This window comes from Elephantulus edwardii, unplaced genomic scaffold (assembly GCF_000299155.1).
Source record: "Elephantulus edwardii isolate Elephantulus edwardi_28Jun2011 unplaced genomic scaffold, EleEdw1.0 scaffold00146, whole genome shotgun sequence".
Classification (NCBI taxonomy): Eukaryota; Metazoa; Chordata; class Mammalia; order Macroscelidea; family Macroscelididae; genus Elephantulus; species Elephantulus edwardii.
The window spans coordinates 713,868-732,894 of NW_006399896.1; the positions used below are offsets into that span (position 1 = coordinate 713,868).

Consider the following 19,027-nt stretch of genomic DNA (forward strand, 5'->3'; position numbering starts at 1 on the left):
CAATGCCTAGTATGTCAATATTTATGCGTTCCATTTCTTCCTTAACAATATCTAATTTTCCTACATTCATGGTTCTCACATTCCATGTCCCAATCACAAGTGTCTCCTTACAACTGTTCCTCTTCCTTTGTATTTCCATACTTGAAAACTCAACCTCCTTTGCCATTTCTGTTATGTAAATGTGTTCTGTTGTACAAACACTTTATGGGGTAGTATTAATAAATTTAGAATTTCCAAATATATCAGTTTGGTATAGTTATAAAACTGACATTAATTTTCTCCATCATCCAAAACTAGTTACTTTGCCTTAGAATTCTCTCCTCTACCTTCCTTTAGTCGTGTAAAGTATTTTAAACTGCCTCTTTCCTAGGTTAGCATTTACCTCTTTGAAACCGTTTTTCTCAGTCATATGTAAATTGTACTTTAAGCTTCCTGTTTACCAGGGAGGGAAAGTAATTTTTCCTGGATTAGCATTTATCTTTTCAAAATTGTTTTTCTCAGTCGTATGTTAACTACTTCATAAGTTTTCTGTTTATTAGTAACTATATGTATATTTTTCTTTTTAAATGTAAAAATCCTGTAACTTTTTAACTAACAAAAATTTAACTCAAGCATGAAAACCTAATGACCACTCCCAGACGGAGAGACAGTTTTTGAGAAGATGCTCTCTGCCCTTCCAGATCTGTAACAGTGCTTTGTATATTGCAATCCCTTTGTTTTTTTTGGCAATTGGCTAAGGAAAGAAACTCTTGCATTCAGTAACATTTTGGGGAGCACAAAGGGACATTCAAATTTACCTCATAAGTGAAAGCAACTTTAGTTTTACTTGTTGAATGATTATGAATTTCACTGATAGGAGGACCCCAAGAGCAGGTATCTTAAATGTCCAAAGATGCCAATGAGATCTGTTTGTTGTTCTGACCTTTGAGATATCGGTTCTTGGCATCCTCTATTGCCTTCATGAATCCATGCACTTTATCTGGTAACAGCATGCTTGGTAAAATTCCTGTTGGTTCTGGTCATCCCTGAGGACTGCACATGTGTGCCTGATAGCTGGAAATGAGCTGGTGTAAGTTGCTTATTCCAAACCTGGTAGAGAGTTGGTCAAACTCACTCATTCTTGAATCTGTGAGAATGGGCTGGTGTAAGTCACTCATTCCAAACCTGGGAGTGAGTTGATGAGAACCACTCATTCCAAACCTGGGAGTGAATGAAAGAGAGTGACTCATTCCAAATGTGGGAATGAGAGAGAAAATCTAGCTTTGCCTGTTGCACTAAGGTGCCTATTTCCTAATTATATACTTAAGTCTGTATCTGTTGCACAATGTGCCTGTGTTGGCTTCTGTCACACTTTAGATAGAAACCTGTAGCTTTGTTCTGTTCTTCATAATGCAGTTTTTCGTAAATGCTCCAAATCATTGACAATAAGAGAGATGAAAATCAAAATCACAATGAGGTACCATCTCACTCCAGTAACAGAGGCAAAGTTTAGCAGGGCAGTAAGTAATAGATGTTGGAGAGGATGTGGAGAGATAGGAACTCTTAAACATTGTTGGTGGGATTGTAAAATGGTACAACCACTCTGCAAGACAGTTTGGTGCTTCCTCAAAAAGCTGAACAAAGAAATTCCCTATGACTCAGTTATTCCACTACTTGGAATATACCCTGAGAAAATGAGAACTGAAGCACAAACTGAGATCTGTACACCAATGCTTATAGCAGCATTATTCACTATCACAAGAACATGGGAACTGTCCAAATGTCCAACCACAAATGAACAGGTTGGGAAATTGTGGAATACTATGCAGCATGCAGGAGCAATAACTTTGTAAATTATTACCTAACTTGGGAGTGACTGGAGAGCATTATGTGAGTTAACTAACTCAGTCCCATGAGGATAAATATCATATAAATCTGTTATTGTAGAATGAGTATAGGGATCCAGGAGAGGTCGGAGAGGCTGGAAGCAGAGGGATGAGGATGTGAAGGGGGAAGGGGTGATTAATCATTGTGTTGTGCAGTTTGATGGGGGGTAGGTGAGGGAAATGGAAAGAATTTGTTGAAATTTATATTCAAATTTTGTAAATAAACTAAGAGAGAAAAAATATTGTGTTATAGATTAGCATCAGAAATGCCATTTTGTTCTGATTGTCATTTTAAGAAATGTATGCTTCAAAAATTTGGACACTAATACATTTTGCTAAGGTTTGTATTTCCCAGTTCATTCTGACCCAGCTTGGTTACTACTCCCTGACTAAACACTGTACCTGGCCTGGGGTATGGACACCCATGAGAAGTCAGAAACAATAATGACTCCCAAATAAATGTGAAGCAATCTCAACTGCCAACCGTAATGAACTTCATGTAACTCCTATGCCCAATGTCTGTATATAAACCCAATCTTTGCTTCCATTTGGGATTAGAATGGTTTGGGCAATAGCAGACGTTCTTGACCTGTGTGTAATAAAAGATTTATTAATCTCCAATATTGGCTAAGTGTTCAAATCTCACATTTCTGCCACAACATTTGGAGACCTCAGCGAGATCATCAGCTCTTTCTCTAAGTTTTCTGCACTGAGCAACCAGGACTCACTCAGTCCCAGCCACTGCTTCTGGAGAAGAAATGGGAAACAGTGCATGGCTCTAGTGACTGGGACTGAGATGACTTCCAGTGCTCTTTCTTGTGATCAACAAAACCTCATCAAGAAAATCTCTGGTGAGTCTGACTCTCTGTAATTCTGGTTTCTGAAATGGTCTGTAATTCTTGTTTCTGTAACAGTCCATAATTCTGATTCCTGTAACAGTCAAGTAAGTTTGGATGTAAACTGACTGTGACTACTGGCCATAACTCGGAAGTGAGTGGTCAGTAAGTCCCTGGTTTCTGGTCTTGTTTACCTGGGTTTCTGGTTTGTATGTCTATCTGTTTGTCTCTTTGTAGGTTTATTGGGAGGGAAGTCAATAACCTCTGAGTGCTTGCTTGGTTGAGTGATTGTGTGTGTGCATGAAACCGGCTGCTTCACAGCAAGGTAACCCCAAGTTATGGAGTCTGATTGGGTCCTAAACTGCAGTTCTGTGGTCACGTCGTATGGCATAACTATATTAACCACATTTGTGGCCTGGGACTTGAACCAGTGCTCCTTAAGCCAACCTTAACCCAAAAAGGACCTAAGTTCCAGTGAGGGATGTGGTCAGGAGGACGCCTGTGTGGCCTCTGAATTCGTCCTTGCCCCCCTTTGTCTTTTGACTGAACCACTGGGGTGCTCCCCAAGCAATAGGGTGAGGTTCTGTTTAAATCCATCCTCTTTTAATTTGTTTCTCCTTTCTTTTATCTAATACTCTGTCGCCACTTTTCCCTCTTCTTCCTGTTAACTTTCTTCCTCTCAGTTTAAGTTGAGCCCATGGTCTGTTTAGTTCAGAATTTTTCTAAAAGATTATTTGGAAATTACAGAGTTAATATGTCTGCTGTCTGCCTCTACATGCTTTGCAAGGTGGAATGGCCTTCCTTTACTGTCAACTAGCTTTCAGAAAACACTTTCTTTTTTAAAAATATTTTTTTATCTTATTATATTTCTTTGTGTGTTTACTGTCAAATTGGATCTGACTGGTACAGGAGGAGATTGCCCCTCCTTCTCCAGGACAGCATCTGGTGGATTTGAACCTCAGACCTCTGGAATTGCAGTGCAGCTTCTTGCCACTAGGCCACCAAAGCTCCCTTAGCACTTTCAATTTGTGCAAGGTGGGAGCAGTCTAGTCTCTTGTTACTAAAAGCCCTGGTCATCTGAATCAGTTTTTTCATATTAATTCCTGGCTAATTCTCAAGAAGACCCTTCCCCTTTGGGTCTGCCATGCCATTCCTGTGTAGGGTCCTCCACCAACCTGTCCGTGTACAGGGTCCTCTGCAGCTGACCCCATTCTTTTTTTTCTCTCTATACTGGAGCCTGAATAAGACACAGTAAAAAAGATGTTTAATCTAGAAGAAAATCTGGGACACAGAGTGTGTTGTGTAAGAACTCAGTGTCTTCTGGCCCTCCTGAGGCTTTTTCTGTCACTACTGTCTTCTTGTAGCTATAAACCAGTGTTCTTCTCTTGCCCTCTGGGCAAGGGGGGAGTTGCTTAGGTTATGTTGCACCACATAGAGAACTAGGAAAAAATAATCACTAGGCACTGTTGTGCTCAGAACTCCTGATCTGTTCCTGGCACTCCAAGAACTAGTCCCTGGCAACAGTCTTGGAGCTGCTGAAGGCAAGAAGGACTTATGTTTCCCTTCTAGAGCTTTGGACCAGCTCATTCTCATTGAGTCTCCCCGCTGAAAATTTATCTTTCCGCTCAATATGCTGAATCAGAACCTACACTTTAACAAAATCCCAGCTGGAAGAATCAGAAAGTCTAATTACCTGGGAGTTGAAATGTAGACTCTGATGCTGTGTATCTGAGGTGGGAAAACCCACCCAGAATAAAACCCTTGTCTCTTCTAATGTTATTTGAACTCCTTATCCTCAGTTAGGATTTCATCTGAGCTTGTTTCCTCTCTAAGTAAAACAGAAAACAAAATAGAATGGAGGGTAAATATGGAAAAGACCACCCTCTCTCCTCTGGTGTGAATTAACTCAACTCAGTGCAATAAAATGGCCAAAAGCCTCTAATTTTTAATTTCTTTGGCTGCTTACCCCTAATTAGAGACCCCTCTAAGTCGCTGCCTGTCCTGCCCAAAAAGGAAACTTCTGAATCCTCTCTAAACACAAGTGTATCCTCTCTGCTGCTGAAAAAGTTACCCTGGAAAATCTCCCAGAAACAACTCAAGAAAGGTGTGAGCAATTAAAAAAAAATCGTGCCTGCTAGCTGTCCTAAGTGGGATGCCAAACATCACTGCAGGGCCCTGGTCATTATATGCATACCGCCAAGCTTTACTGTCAGGTCTCTAAGGAACTGCTCAGAAAGCTACCAACTTAAGCAAAATTACTAAAGTAATGCAGGGTCCAAAAGAATCCCCAGGACATTTTTGGAGAGGCTTTCCAAAACTTTTCAAATGTACAAACACCTCTTTTTTGATCCAATAACTCCTGAGAACACTAGGGCTCTTAATCTCACTTTTGTGTCTCAATCAGCCACGGACATCCACAAAAAGCCCCAGAAGCTTGAGGAGTTTGCTTGTATAAATACTAGTGAGCTTTTAGAAATCTTCTGTAATGGGCTGATAACCTGTTCTTTGCTGTAGACACTGATGTCAACTGCCTGCAAAACACACATAACTGTTCCACTTGCTATAAGGAAAAACCTATGTGTCCCTTAAAAAGGACAAAAATATGTCAGCCAACCTGATAACTACTAAAAGACTGGAAAAATGCTATCCTACATATTCAGTGCTGGCCACTAAAAAAGAACTCCAAGGGTTTCTTGGAACAACAGGGTATTGCAGACTCTGGATAACAAAATTTGCAGAGGTAGCAAATCTGCTTTATGCAGCTATAGCACACTGATCTGGGGATAAAGAAGAGTACTATGCCTTCTATACCCTGAAACAAAAAGTTAATGCTCCTGTATTAGCACTGCCAGATGTAACAAGACTTTTTCCTCTTTGTCCATGAACATTCTAAAGCAGCAAAAGGAGTATTAACCCAAATGCTTATATCTCAAAGCCATTGAATCCAGTTGCCCAGGGCTGGCTGGCCTGCCTGCAGTCAATTGCTACCTCTACCTTGTTAGTAAACTCACCTTGGAGGAGGACCTCAGCACAACAACCCAGCATGCCATTAAAACCCTCCTCTCTACTGGTTGATCTTCACTACTATGAGAACGCCAAACCCAGCCACCTTATTCCTGGACTCTGAAAATACAATGAAACATAATTGTGAACAGGTTCTTGATACTGTTTATTCCTCCAGACCAGTTCTCAAGGACTGTCCCTTCCTAGATGCAGAAACTTTGTTCACTGATGGTAGCAGTTTCATTTATACTAGATCTCAGAAAGCTGGGGTGGCAACCTCTACAGATAATGTTGTGTGGGCTGACAGGGACCTCAGCCCATAAGACTGAGCTCATCACCCCCATCTAAGCCTTTTGGTGAGCTAAAGGTAATACTGTTAACATTTATTCTGACAGTGGTTAAGCCTTTGCGACTGTGCATGTGCATCGAGCACTCTACAAAGAAAGGGCGCTCCTTACTGCCACTGGAAAAACTGTTAAAAATGCTTCTGAACTTTTAAACTTTCTACAAGCAATATGGATGCAGTCAAAGGCAACACTGCCAAAGACATTGGACCAGAGAAGAACCTGTGACAAAAAGAAATCAACTAACAGATGCCTTGGGCTGGCAGGCTGCTGTCTGCGCTGAAGCCACATAGCCCACCCCAATCCTTTTTGGCCCCTATCCTGCCAAACAATACTGAATATTCAAAAGACAAAAAAGGACTTTGCAAAACAAAACCCACCAAAATTACATTAGTCAAAAGATGGTAAGATCTGACAAACGCAAGAATATTTATTTCAAAGCTGTCGCCAGACAACTTGTAAAAGTAAATTTTTCTGAACTCAAGCCAGCACCCCTCATTTATAAATTCCTTCTTGTAGCTGCTCACTTATTCTGGGTAAGGTAAAGCTCTCCCACGTGCACCAAAATTACTAATGAAGTTGTAAAACTTTTTTTACAGAAATAGTCCTCTAGTGTACATTGCCGCTGTCAATTGGCTCAGACAATGGCCCAGCATTTGTGTCTACAATCTCTCCAAAGCTTTAGGGGCCACCTAAAAAACTCCATCCAGCCTATAAGCCTCAGAGTTCAAGACAAGTAAAAATTAAATTAAAAAATCCAAAAGAAAACAGAATTCTAAAACCCACCCTAACAAAGTTATGCCAAGGAAGCTAGCCAGGTTTCAGATTTAGTTTACAATTAATAAAGAATGTTGGCATTCTTGTTTCAGTGTTAGCAGGGATATTGTTTCAACATTGGCAAAAGTGAAAAAATCAAGAAAAAGAAATGATGTAAAATTTCCTCAGTATTGTATGTGCACACTCAAATCATTTTGTTAGATTCTTGCTTACAGAATGTTTAACCTGCCCTTTCTAGGATACTAGATTTAATCATGAAAGTATTTGTTTTACCCAATCTCCCTGTTAATCTTTGTCTACCCTTTGTCAAAATTTTCAGCCAGAAAACTCTGTTGTTAAGATGTAAAAAAAATTTTACTGCTTCTGTGAATCAGACCATGACAAGAAATCCTGACTACTTTCCTCTAGTCAGAATTCCAAGACCTGTGGATTCATTTCTCATGAGTGGAAGTGGCATCCGAATGACCAAAGTGGACTGTTAACCCATGATGTATACCACTCCTGCTAAAGTTCACCATTCAGTGTCATCTACGCCATGCAGAGACAGTTGTAAAACCTATCGAATCATTAGCTGAATTGGAATTCAACCAGCACCCTGCACTACCCAGCACTCCTCTCCCATCACCAGTCACTGGTTGTAATCCGGCTGCCCACTCTGGTCTCCAAGCTCTCTGCAAGGAATATGTTCCTCAACATGACCCATCCTGGACTTGCTTCTGATTGCCAGCTTTGCCTAGGTGCTAAGCCACCCTACAAGTTGGCATGTATGAAAACTGCCATTCTTGATACTTCCCTAAGCTATATTGCCCCTAACAGCACTTAACTAACTTGTACAGATAGCCTCACAAAATGTCTTCAAAGGTCACTAGTAACCAGGCCAATTTTATGTATCTTTGTTAAAGCTCTCTCTCAAATGTATGTTTACAGTGGCCAAGAAGAGTTAAAACTTATTAATCTGCCAGGCCTCCATGTTGCCAAACACACCTTCCATGTAGTACCCATTCCTTCAGGTCTCAGTATTGCTGGAGCGGCAGCTCTCCACTACAGAACTAGTCAAAAGAAACATGCAAGTATCTTAACAGCTTTCAGCGTGCCATTACCCTTCTGCATAAACAAGTTAAATCCCTAGCCAAAGTTATACTAGATAACTGATAAAGTTTATATCTCCTGTTTCTCTCTTGGGGGTCATGGGGTGGGGTTGTATGCTACTTTAAGAGAAACCTGTAGTTTTTATGCCAGTCACCAAGTATTATTATTAATATTCAGCAAAAAGTAAAAAACAACCTCAAAGCCCTACAGGATAAAAATCCAGTCTTAATATCAGAAAATGTTTAATTGAAATCCCGACATAACTTTCTTACTCATTTGAATCTCAAGACCCTTAATACTTCTGTTCCTCCTCCTCCTAACTAGACTATGTGTCCTTAATCATATTACCCAGTCTGCGCAAACTCAGATGGCGTCTATTAAACTTCTGTTTTTATCTCAGTATTATGAGCCCTTAGCAATTGAAGACCTTGAAGCTCACTCATGCTTTAAGTGTGCATAAATAGGAGGAGGGAATGTAGTAGCAGCTTAAATGTTAAGCCTTAGAGAATCCATTTTTATATGTTAGCATCAGAGAAGCCATTTTGTTCTGACAACCATTTCAAGAAATGTATGCTTCAAAAATTTTGGCAATAATATGTGTTGCTCAAGTTTATGTTTCCCATTACATGTTGACCTAATTTGGCTACTACTCTCTAACTGGACACCCATGACAAGTCAGAAACAATAATGACTCCTGAATGTAAAGAAATCTCTATTGCCAACCACAGTAAACTTCGTGTAACCACCATGCCCAATCTCTGTATATAAACCCAATCTTTGCATCCCCTCGGTGTCAAAACAGTATGGGCAATAACTGACCTTCTTAACCCACGCATCATAAAAGGTTAATCTCCAATATTAGCTGAGTGTTTAAATCTCGCATTTTCTGCCACAACAGTAGCACTGTGATGCCTGCCTGTATCTGCTCTGATTGTATTAGTAGAAGTTGTGTTGTATTTGATGAGTAGGATTTGTATTGTAACTGATGAGTAAAGGTTGTATTGAATCTGATGATTATGTATCTGTATCACATCTAAGGACTGCATATGCATTAACAGTTTTGTTTATTTCATGTTAGATCATTGCTCAAAAGTAAGAACAAAAGTTTCCATTCTGGAGAAAGTCTGTCAGAAAATATATTCTGTATAATTAGTCTATTTACTAATATAATTGTTGTGGTTGTTGTTATGTGCTGTTGAGTCACTTGAGACTCATAGCAACCCTATGTACAACAGCCCTAAACCCTGCTCTATTCTGTGCCAACCTTATTGTCTCTGACATACTTACCTCCACCACCTCAGTGACTGAATCAATCCATTTCATCAAGAGTCTTCCTTTCTTCTGCTGTCCTTTTACCCTCCCAAGCATGACGTCCCTCTCCAAGGACTGGTCCATCCTTGCAACATGCCCAAAGTATGTCAGATGAAGCTTCAGAATCCTTGCCTCCAAGGAGCAGCCTGGTCTCACCCTCTCTTGTTTCTCCTAGCAGTCCATGGTACATTTATTACTCTTCTCCAATACCATACCTCAAAGACATCAATTCTCCCTCTATCATCCCTAGTCATTGTCCAGCTTTCTGATGCATAGCAAGTAATTGCAAAGGCTATGGCCTGGATTAGGTGCACCTTAGTCTCCAGACTGACATCATTGCTCTTCAGCACTCCATCGAGGTCCTTGACAGCTGACTTTCCCAATGCAATTTGTTTTTTAATTTTCTGGTTGCTGGTACCAAGAGTGTTGATTGTGGAGCCAAGCAAACTGAAGTTGTTAATAATCTCAATCTCTTCACCATCTATCATGATGGTGCCAATAGGTCCAGTGGTGAGAATCTTTGTTGTTTCAATCCATATTTAAGGCTGCAGTCCTTGACTATCTGCAGAGAATGCCTCAGGTCTTCCTCAGCTTCAGCAAACAGGGTTGTATTATCTGCATAATGTAGGTTGTTAATAAGTCTACCTCCAATCCTGATGCCACATTTCTCCTCATACCGTCCAGCCTCCCACACAATCTATTCTGCATATAGATTGAAAATATGTGGAGATAAGATGCAATATTGGCATATACCTTTTCTGATTTTGAATGATGCAGTGTTTCCTTGCTCTGTTTGGAGACTGTCTCCTAGCTCAAGTATAGGTTTTGCATAAGCACAATTAAGTGTTCTTGGATTTCCATTCTTCTCAGAGTCAGCCACAGTTTTCTGTCATTCACACAGTTAAATGCCTTTGCATAGTCAATGAAATGCAGATATTCCTCTTAGGTACTCTCTGCCTTTCAACCAAGATCCATCTAATATTAGCTATCTCTTCTAAACCCAGCCTGCACTTTTGGCAGTTCTCTGCTGATGTGTTCTTCCAGTTGGTTTTGTATCATTTTCAGCAGAATCTTGCTTACATGTGATATTAATGATATTGTTTCATAATTTCAACACTATATTGGGTCACCTTTCTTTGGAATTGTAACAAATATGGATTCTTAGCCAAAAGAATATTTTCCTTTTTTACTTCATTAAAAATTTAGCCTTTGTATATTATTTGGATTTTAGTGAAAAGAAAAAGAAGCCTTTGTATAGATCCTTAAATTATTCAGCAAGTAACATTATTTCACTAAAGTTCAAAAGAAATTGAGTAAGATCTGTACACATTGGCCTTTAGCATTCTATACCATAAAAAATAAGAATATAGAGGGAGATTGCTTATTGAGGGCAAAAAAGAAAAAAGTATAAATTTCAGATAGCACCCATCAAGGCAGTCATTTGTTGGGTTTGGTTGTGTTTTCTTTTTTTTTCCAAGCCAGTGGCTTTTGATATGTCAATGACACTTAGTAGTAAAAATCTAGAGTCAGTGTCACTCCCTAGAAGAACAGAGGAAAATGGCTTAAAGACAATCTTTTTATCTCATATCCTTTCACCAGGGCTACTCAGAACAAGACCAAACAATACCCTCTGGGGTAGTTACCCAGAGACTCTAAAGTATATGGACAACCCAAAGATATTATGAAGAACATTCTCATTTCTTGGCTTCAGATCAAAGTGGAAAAATTTAGACTCTTCCTAGTGAGATGACTATTAAAATAACAGATCTGATAATCATTATTTTCTTTGGTTAGTAAACATAGCTTCAAGCTTTGTTAATCAAGCTTCTGGCTGGTGAGGAAGAGTCAAATAGTAGCAGCTTGCCTTCATTGGGATTATTTCAAGACAATTGCTTCACTAAGCCTAATTAGCATTCATATGGCAGAAGCCTATGGTAAAAGCCGCACAGAAAGTACAATCTTTAATGCCAAGAGGAAGAAAAGAGAAAAGAAGCTCCAAACAGATAAACCTGAAAATGACAGGAGCCATTCTGCAGCAACAAAATGGAAATCCTTTCCAATTTCTGAAAAGTGCATCAAGCTTTCTATAAGTTCACAGATCTTGGCCCAGAAGACTCAACTAATGTCTGAATGATTAACCTGAGTATCCCTGAAATTAGGAGGAAAGTACAAAAGATGGGCTGAGCATTGACACAAACTCAGATGATTAACATCACAACAAAGGTAAGCCACAATCAAGAATGCCAGCCACCTCCAGATAGTGCTGAAATACTACAGAAGGACTATGGCACCTTGAGAAAACCACCTGAAAGGATAAAGTAGACCAGACAGAGACAAATGGGGAATATTATGTTATAAAAATCAAGGACACTAAAAGCAGGTCAATCTGAGTCCTGGGAAGGGCCCTCTTCAGTTGGAACGATGGCTGAACTTACTGATCCAACTGAAGAGGACTAAAAAGGCCAGAGTCGGAGGAAGTTCAGTCTGGTTTGTCAGTAACTTCTGTCACCCCTGTTGCCTTCCTCAAACACACATCAAGAACCCCAGGCAACAATGACAGCTCAAGATCTCAGAATAACCGAAAAACCAGTTCTTCCTGAAACTCTAACCCCAGGGTTCTTTATTGAGGAAAAAGGAGAAAAATGACTCTTTTTATGCAGGTCTGCCCAGTAAGATAGTGTCTGCTTTTAAAGCAAAATTGCCTGTGCAAGTAACTACTTTTTAAATTCCAGAGTATGCAGGTGGGAGTCTCTTGCAGGACGTGCCTGACAAGATCTAATTCAAGTCCTAGGAAACCATAAAAAATAGCCCGAAGAGTCAAAGTTCAAATTTGAGTTTCTGAAGAGTGACAATGGAAGTGAAGTGAACTACTGAGCCCTGTCAGGAAACACAGCCCTAGTAAAATCAAGGGTTGCTTTAGTCTTATTCTGAATTAAAGTAGCACCAGAAGCAGGCTTAAATTAAGCCCATAAAATCATGTAGGAGAAATTTTATCTAAGCTACTTTCCTCTATCTCCTCTTCAGTACACTTGTATGTAATGCCTCCTAAGTCCTTTTCCTTGTAACTTACAAGTTTGTCCTCTCTAGGTTTGCTCTCTTTCATGTAGGTAATCTTTACACTGAGTCTTGTTGCAGAACCTGAACCCCGAGCCCTGCTCCACAGCCACAAGAAAAAAATATGACTACCAGCTAAAGAAGCAAAGATGAATGGAGCTTCAAAGTTTAGCCAACCACTGCCACTGGACTCATGAAGTAAAAAAAAAAAAATGCTCCCTCCTCCTTCATTTACGTTGTTTGTTTTAAAAGTTAATATTTAATATAACCTTTAAAATGAGTAAAATCTAGTAAATTAAATACAGTGCAACAACATAGTTACTTATAACTGTTTTAATTCTTAACTCTAAGAAGTGAGGAAATAAAAAGATTTGAGCCTTTAACCACAATAGAGAAGTTCAACTGCTAACAGCTGACAGGAGTAATAATATTTTAACTGCCTTTAAGACAAGTAGAAGAAGAAGGTCAAGGACTATAGTTTGTTAACAATTACAGCTTGCTCAGCTCCATAATCAATACTCTTGGCACCAGCAGTCAAGAAATAAAAAAACTGACTTGCACTGGGAAAAATCTGCTGTCAGGGTCCTCTCTAGAGTAAAGAAAAGCAACAATGCCAGTCCAGACACTAACATACACCTAACCCAGGCCATGGTCTTTGCAATTACTTACTATACATCAGAGAACTAGACAATGACTAAGGATGACAGAGGAAGAATAGATACCTTCAAATTGTGGTGCTAGAGAAGACTTTTGAACATACCACGGACTGCCAAGAAAACAAATAGGTCTGTCTTGGAGAGGGTGAAACCAAGTTTCTCCTTGGAGACTAGGATTTTGAAACTGTCTCATGTTTTGGGCATGTGGCCAGGGAGACCAGTTTGTGGAGAAGGACATAATGCTCGGAAAGGTGGAGGGACAGCACCAGAGCTGAAGACCCCTGATGAGATGGATTGAACTGGTGCAATGAGCAATGAGCGTTGACATGTCAGAATTAGTGAGACTGGCTCAGGATAGGGCAGTCTTCAGAGCTGCTGTACATAGGGTTACTGTGGGTCGCAGGCAACTTGACACATAACAATAACAACAACAACCTAGACAAGTTATAGTGACCATTTAATGCTGTTCCTGCGTATTAGAATTCCACTAAAGTATTACTAATTTGTTACGACATGTGGTTAAAAAAAAGAAAGTAGAAAAACCTAGCAGTCTGTAACACTCTTTACTTTTATGTCTGTTAGGCTACAAATAAAAATGGAGGTTGAAGCTCAACTAAAAAAAATCCTATGTCAGGATATTTTCCAAAACCAGAACTCAGAAAATCCTATGTCAGGACATTTTCTGAAACTAGAACTCAGAAAATCCTATGTCAGGACCTTCCCTAAAACTAGAACTTAGAAAACCCTATGTCAGGACATTTTTCTGAAACCTCAGAAATCCCATGTCAGGACATTCCCCAGAACCAGTTTCCCAAGATCAAAAACTTTATGCCTCAATGAACCACTGCAACGACCCCTTATAAGCCCTTAAGCCCAACCCCCAGGGCTACTCCCCTTGCTGAGTAGCCGGGAGTGCAAGGGAGTACAAGAAACTCTGAGAAATGTTTCTGCCTTGGCGTGGTTCTTGGCTTTGATCTGAAACCTTTCAATGTCTACATTTCCTGTTTGTTAGATACCTTACAGTCCAGAGGGCAGAAAACACTATGAAAATATTTTCTAACTGAACAAGAAGGTATGCAGCTTCTCAAGAAACTCAAGACCACCAGTAAAGTGTTACAGGGGGGTTCTCCTTCTCTCTTCATCTCAATGCCCCTGTTCAGCATGAGGTGCAGACTCTATTCCCAAATGGGGGACCCACAAATAAAATGAGACAATCACTTTGTAAAGAAGCCCTACTCTCCTAAGGATCAACCCAGAATATTTGTCTATTTTTTAAAAAAGAAAATTTTACTTTAATTGTGATTTTAATGAATATTTACAGAGAAGGTTTGTCTCATAGATAACAAGATTGATATAAGAAGGGGGAGAATGGAGAAGGGGGAGATGATGGGGTGGTATTAATAAATTCAGAATATCCAAACATATAATTTAGTATAGTTATAAAACTGACATCAATTTTTTCCAGCATCCAAAACTAGTTACTTTGCCTTAGATGTGCCCCCCCCTTTAGTCATGTAAAGTACTTTAAACTGCTTATGTACCAGGAGAGGAAATAGATCTTTCCTAGGTTAGCATTTACCTCTTTGAACCTGTTTTTCTCAGTCATATGTAAATTGTACTTTAAGTTGCCAGGAAGAGAAATTAATTTTTCCTAGATTAGTACTTACCTTTTCAAAATTGTTTTTCTCTGTCATATGTTAACTATTTCATAAGCTTTCTGTTTACTAGTAGCTATATGTACATTGTTCTTTTTAAATGTAAAAATCTTGTAACTAAAAAAAATGTAGCCCAAGTATAAAAACCTAATGACCATTCCCAGATGGGGAGACAGCTTTTGAGAAGATGTTCTCTGACCTTCCAGATCTGTAATAAAGTGCTTTGTATATTCCAATCCATCTGTCTTACTGGTAATTGGCTATGGAAAGAACCCATTGAGTTCAGTAATGGGCTTAAGGTTTTATAACAAGTACATGACAAAGATAGAGTTTCAGTATGTTTTCTAATTCTGAGGCACTTGCTTTAATCACCATTCTCTAGTACCTTGTGACTGATTCCTCTCTCCTTGGTAGGAAAGGGAAACTTGTCAGATCAAAAAAGCTTCTAGACATTTATTCTACTCCTATTTAACAGACACATGCCCAGTACCTAGTCCCTGCCAGGCTATAGTTTAGGATGGGAGTAGAGGGGACAGCAGTGAACAAAACATCCCTATCCTCATGGAGCTTCATTCTACCAAGTCAGAGAGAAACAGCCACTTGAACTGATGCAATACAGTCTCATTAGGCAACTGATTAGCACCATAACAAGATAAAAGTAAATAAATCAATTGAAAAATGGGCACAGGATATGAACAGACACTTCACCAAAGAAGACATTCAAAAGGCAAACATACACATGAAGAAATGTTAAAAATCCCTAGCTCTAAGAGAGATGCAAATCAAAACAACTATGAGATATCATTTCACCTCAGTCAGAATAGCAAAATTTAACAGAACAGTAAACAACAAATGCTGGCGAGGTTGTGGAGAAACTGGAACCCTTATTCACTGCTGGTGGAAGTGTAAAATGGTACAACCACTGTGGAAGGCGGTATGGCGCTTTCTCAAAAAGTTACAAATAGAGATACCTTTTGACCTAGCAATTTCATTACTGGGAATATACCCCAAAGAGGCCATAACTGACATTCAAGCAGATATAGGCGCACTCATGTTTATCAGGGCTTTGTTCACAATAGCAAAGAGCTGGAAACAGCCCAAGTGCCCATCAACAAATGAATGGATAGAGAAGCTGTGGTATATTCACACAATGAAATACTATGCTGAATTGAAAAACAAAGAACTCATGAAATACTACGCAAATTGGATGACCCTAGAGGACATTATGCTGAGTGATAGATCTCAGTCACAGAAGGACAAATATTGCATAGAGCCACAATTGTAAAACAGGACTGACATTGGGGTTGAGGGAAGACAGAGAAGAAGGGGCAGAATGACGTATATTGCATTGCAACAGATGAGGGAGAGAACTGTTTAAAAGGGATATATGATTAGGTATTATTGTCATGACAGGAGTCCAGAATGAAGGCTGCACAGTGCAGTGGACCTAGGGGGAGGGATTGCATAGCAATGAAGGAGTCTTTCTTTTACTTATCAAGGAGAAAAGTGAATTGGGGGAGAGGGAGTGGGCAGGGAGAAAAGTGCAACAATTAATGACTGGAAACCCCAAGTCTCTGTAAACTTTCATTAAAATTAATAAAAACCCCAAAACAAAGCAAATGATTAGGCACGCTGCCTGGAAACTGGAGGTTCTTTATAAACTATCCACATCTCACAGACAAGACCACTGAGACTCACATCCGGACAAACTCTCCCAGGTTCTTACTGCTGGGAGACTCAATTTTAAGAATGAACGGCTTCAGGTGAACCCTCTATCTCCAGATATTTTGAAATATTATCTATTTTCCTCTCTTTTACTCCTCTGATAAAGAGCTCTGGTGATGTGGTCCATGGGGAACTGTGCTGCTAACTCAAAGGTTTCACCTCTCTGGAGATTCAGCTCTGAGGGAAAAAAGATGAGCAATCTCTTCCTGTGTGATTTACAGCCTAAGAAGCCAAATGGTGGGTCAGCTGAGTCAATTCTGACTTGATAGAAATAAGTGAGAGTGAGTGACTCCTTTGAGGCTGGTGGTTGGCTCTGTAGCCAGTGTGCATGGGGAAGCATGTGACCATGCAGGAGCCTGACATCTTTGTGGCTTTCTTAGAGACACTTACCCTTTGAGGAAAGGAAATGCCAGAGCTTAAATATTGTGTCTTAGAAAAGGCTACACTTATAGAAGAATCATCTCAGAATAAGAAGAAGCCCTCTGATTGAAAATAGTGCTCGCTTCGGCAGCACATATACTAAAAAAAAAAAAAAAAAAGAAAGAAAAGGAGTGGGGATAGTAATAGAGCTGAGAATCTGTCCAGAGATCACCTGGAGGACCATGCGGAGCTTGGGGGTGGAAGGTAGCAAGCATGGAGAGAGCAGGACCCTGGTGAGTCAGGAGCAGGACTTCATAGCTTTCACTGGGAAGAAAAATTGCTTAAGGTCCTACTAAGGGCAGATTCTGAACCCAGAAGTCGTACATTAAGTGGCTAACATAAGGATTTAGATGGACAAGACTACACAGATTCTCAATCCTTGAGGGAGCTCGAGGTGGCTCTGACCCAAATCAAGAGTGCCAGAGGACTACGTAAGGAAAATCTCCACTGTGGCCCAAATCTACAGGGCTCCATCATCAAGTACGGGTGATAATCTTTCAAGTGGCAGCATACCAGAACCTTGGAGTGAGACTGAGTCTAATCAACTTATAAAATATAAAACTCAATTTTTTGCTCCCTTGGTGATGTGGTCTGTAGGGAATTGTGCTGCTAACCCAAAGGCTTCCCTTCTCTATGTTTCATATTTGGGGATTCAGATCTGAGGGAAAAGATGAGCAATTTCTTCCTATGTGATTTACAGCCTGGGAAACCCAAAAGCAGAAACAATGAATAAGGATAACAGAAGAAGACTAGATTGTCTTCGAATTGTGGGGATGGAAATAAGTATTGAATATCCCATTAACTGTCAAAACAAAAACAATGGAGACAAGTGCAACTAAGTTCTCCTCAGAGGCAAGGATGATGGAACTGGTCTCATATACTTTAAGTATGTTGTTGGGAGAAGCCAGTCCTCGGAAAAGGACATCCTGCTGGGAAAGGGAGAGGTTCAGAGAGAGAGAGAGAGGGAGATCCTTAACAAGATGGACTGACACAGTGACTGTAACAATGGTCTGGAGCATATCAGCGATGGTGAAGATGGTGCACATGGGGCAAAGTTCTATTGTTCATATGCTCACAATGAGTTGTAGACAACGGGCTGGCACACACAAACAACAAAACAAATAAGAACTGAGACTCCTTTCTTCCCCTCCCCACACCATTCCATCCCCTTCTCTTCCTCTTTAATCTACCTTGTCTCCCTTTCTTACCGAATTGGAGAGCTCCTGGATCTTCTGTAGGACCACCTGGAGGGCTGAGTCTCCTGGCCCCAGGGGGATGAGCTCCTTTGGCCAGGTGCTCTGAGTCAGGACACTTGGCTCCAACACTCCAACTAAGTCTTCTTCTCGGCCCAATTGCTGCATCCTAAAAGGAGCTTGCTCTGAACATTCATCTCCTCTAAACAACTACTCCCATCATCCTACTAGCCCAGGAACTAGTGTCCTAGGTCACACAGGTCCTTGGCACTCCATCCAGTCACACACTGGTCTGAAGTTCTCAGGAACTGCCCCATCTGCAGTCTGGCCCAGTCTACTTCAGAGACTGGGATGAGAATCAAGAAAGATGTGCAGAGGGAATGGGAAGATCCTCTTCCAGACTCTTCCACGTTCATGCTCCCATTTACAGAAGAGAAAACTGAGACACAGAGATGATAACATTCCTTTAGACCTAATATTTAAGAGATGCTCTGATCCAAACACTCATTTTGCAGATAGAGAAAAGAGGATCAGTGAGAGGAAGGAATTTACCCAAGGTCATCAAATGGTCAGTACATCACTGTGCTGAATCTGGGTTCCCTCGAGCAGCACTGGTTCTCTCCTGGTCACATAGACATGAGTCCAGGACCCTCTTTTCCAACAGTTATAACTGTAGTCATGGCCTCAACTCCAATCTCAGACTCACCTTGTATCTATTGCAACCTGTCTCTTCAGGCACAGCTCCCTGTGGCCAGGATCAATGTCAATTCTTGGGTTTCAGGTGAATCCCTATGGGAAGAGCAGATCTCGGGTAGGATCCAGCTATCTCTGCTCTAAATCCCTGGGCAATCCTGCAGGCTCAGCCCAAACTTCTCAGATCAGGAGTTCCAACCCTCCTAGGCATGTCCACAAGACAGATGCACAAAGTGGGGTCAGAAATGACCAGCTAGAAAAACTCTCACTTTGCAGATAGGAAGTAGGGACCCAGAGTTCTCCAGATCACCTAGTAACCCAGCTGTTGTCCTGGGAAGAAAGCCAGCTCCTCAGAACCTACTTGTGAGCCTGGTCGACGCCTTGGGAGTTGGCTGGTTGTCTCCTG

General features: G+C 40.5%; 1 protein-coding gene across 1 annotated transcript in view; it reads right to left on the minus strand.

Annotated features, from left to right (window-relative positions):
• Positions 1-18,096, minus strand: part of LOC102871407 (ornithine decarboxylase 2-like) — a 97,578-nt gene extending 79,482 nt beyond the window's left edge. The window contains exon 1 of the mRNA XM_006894594.1: positions 17,944-18,096. Coding sequence (XP_006894656.1) covers positions 17,944-18,096 — 153 coding nt within the window. The remainder of the gene's footprint in view (positions 1-17,943) is intronic.
• Positions 18,097-19,027: the final 931 nt, after the last annotated feature.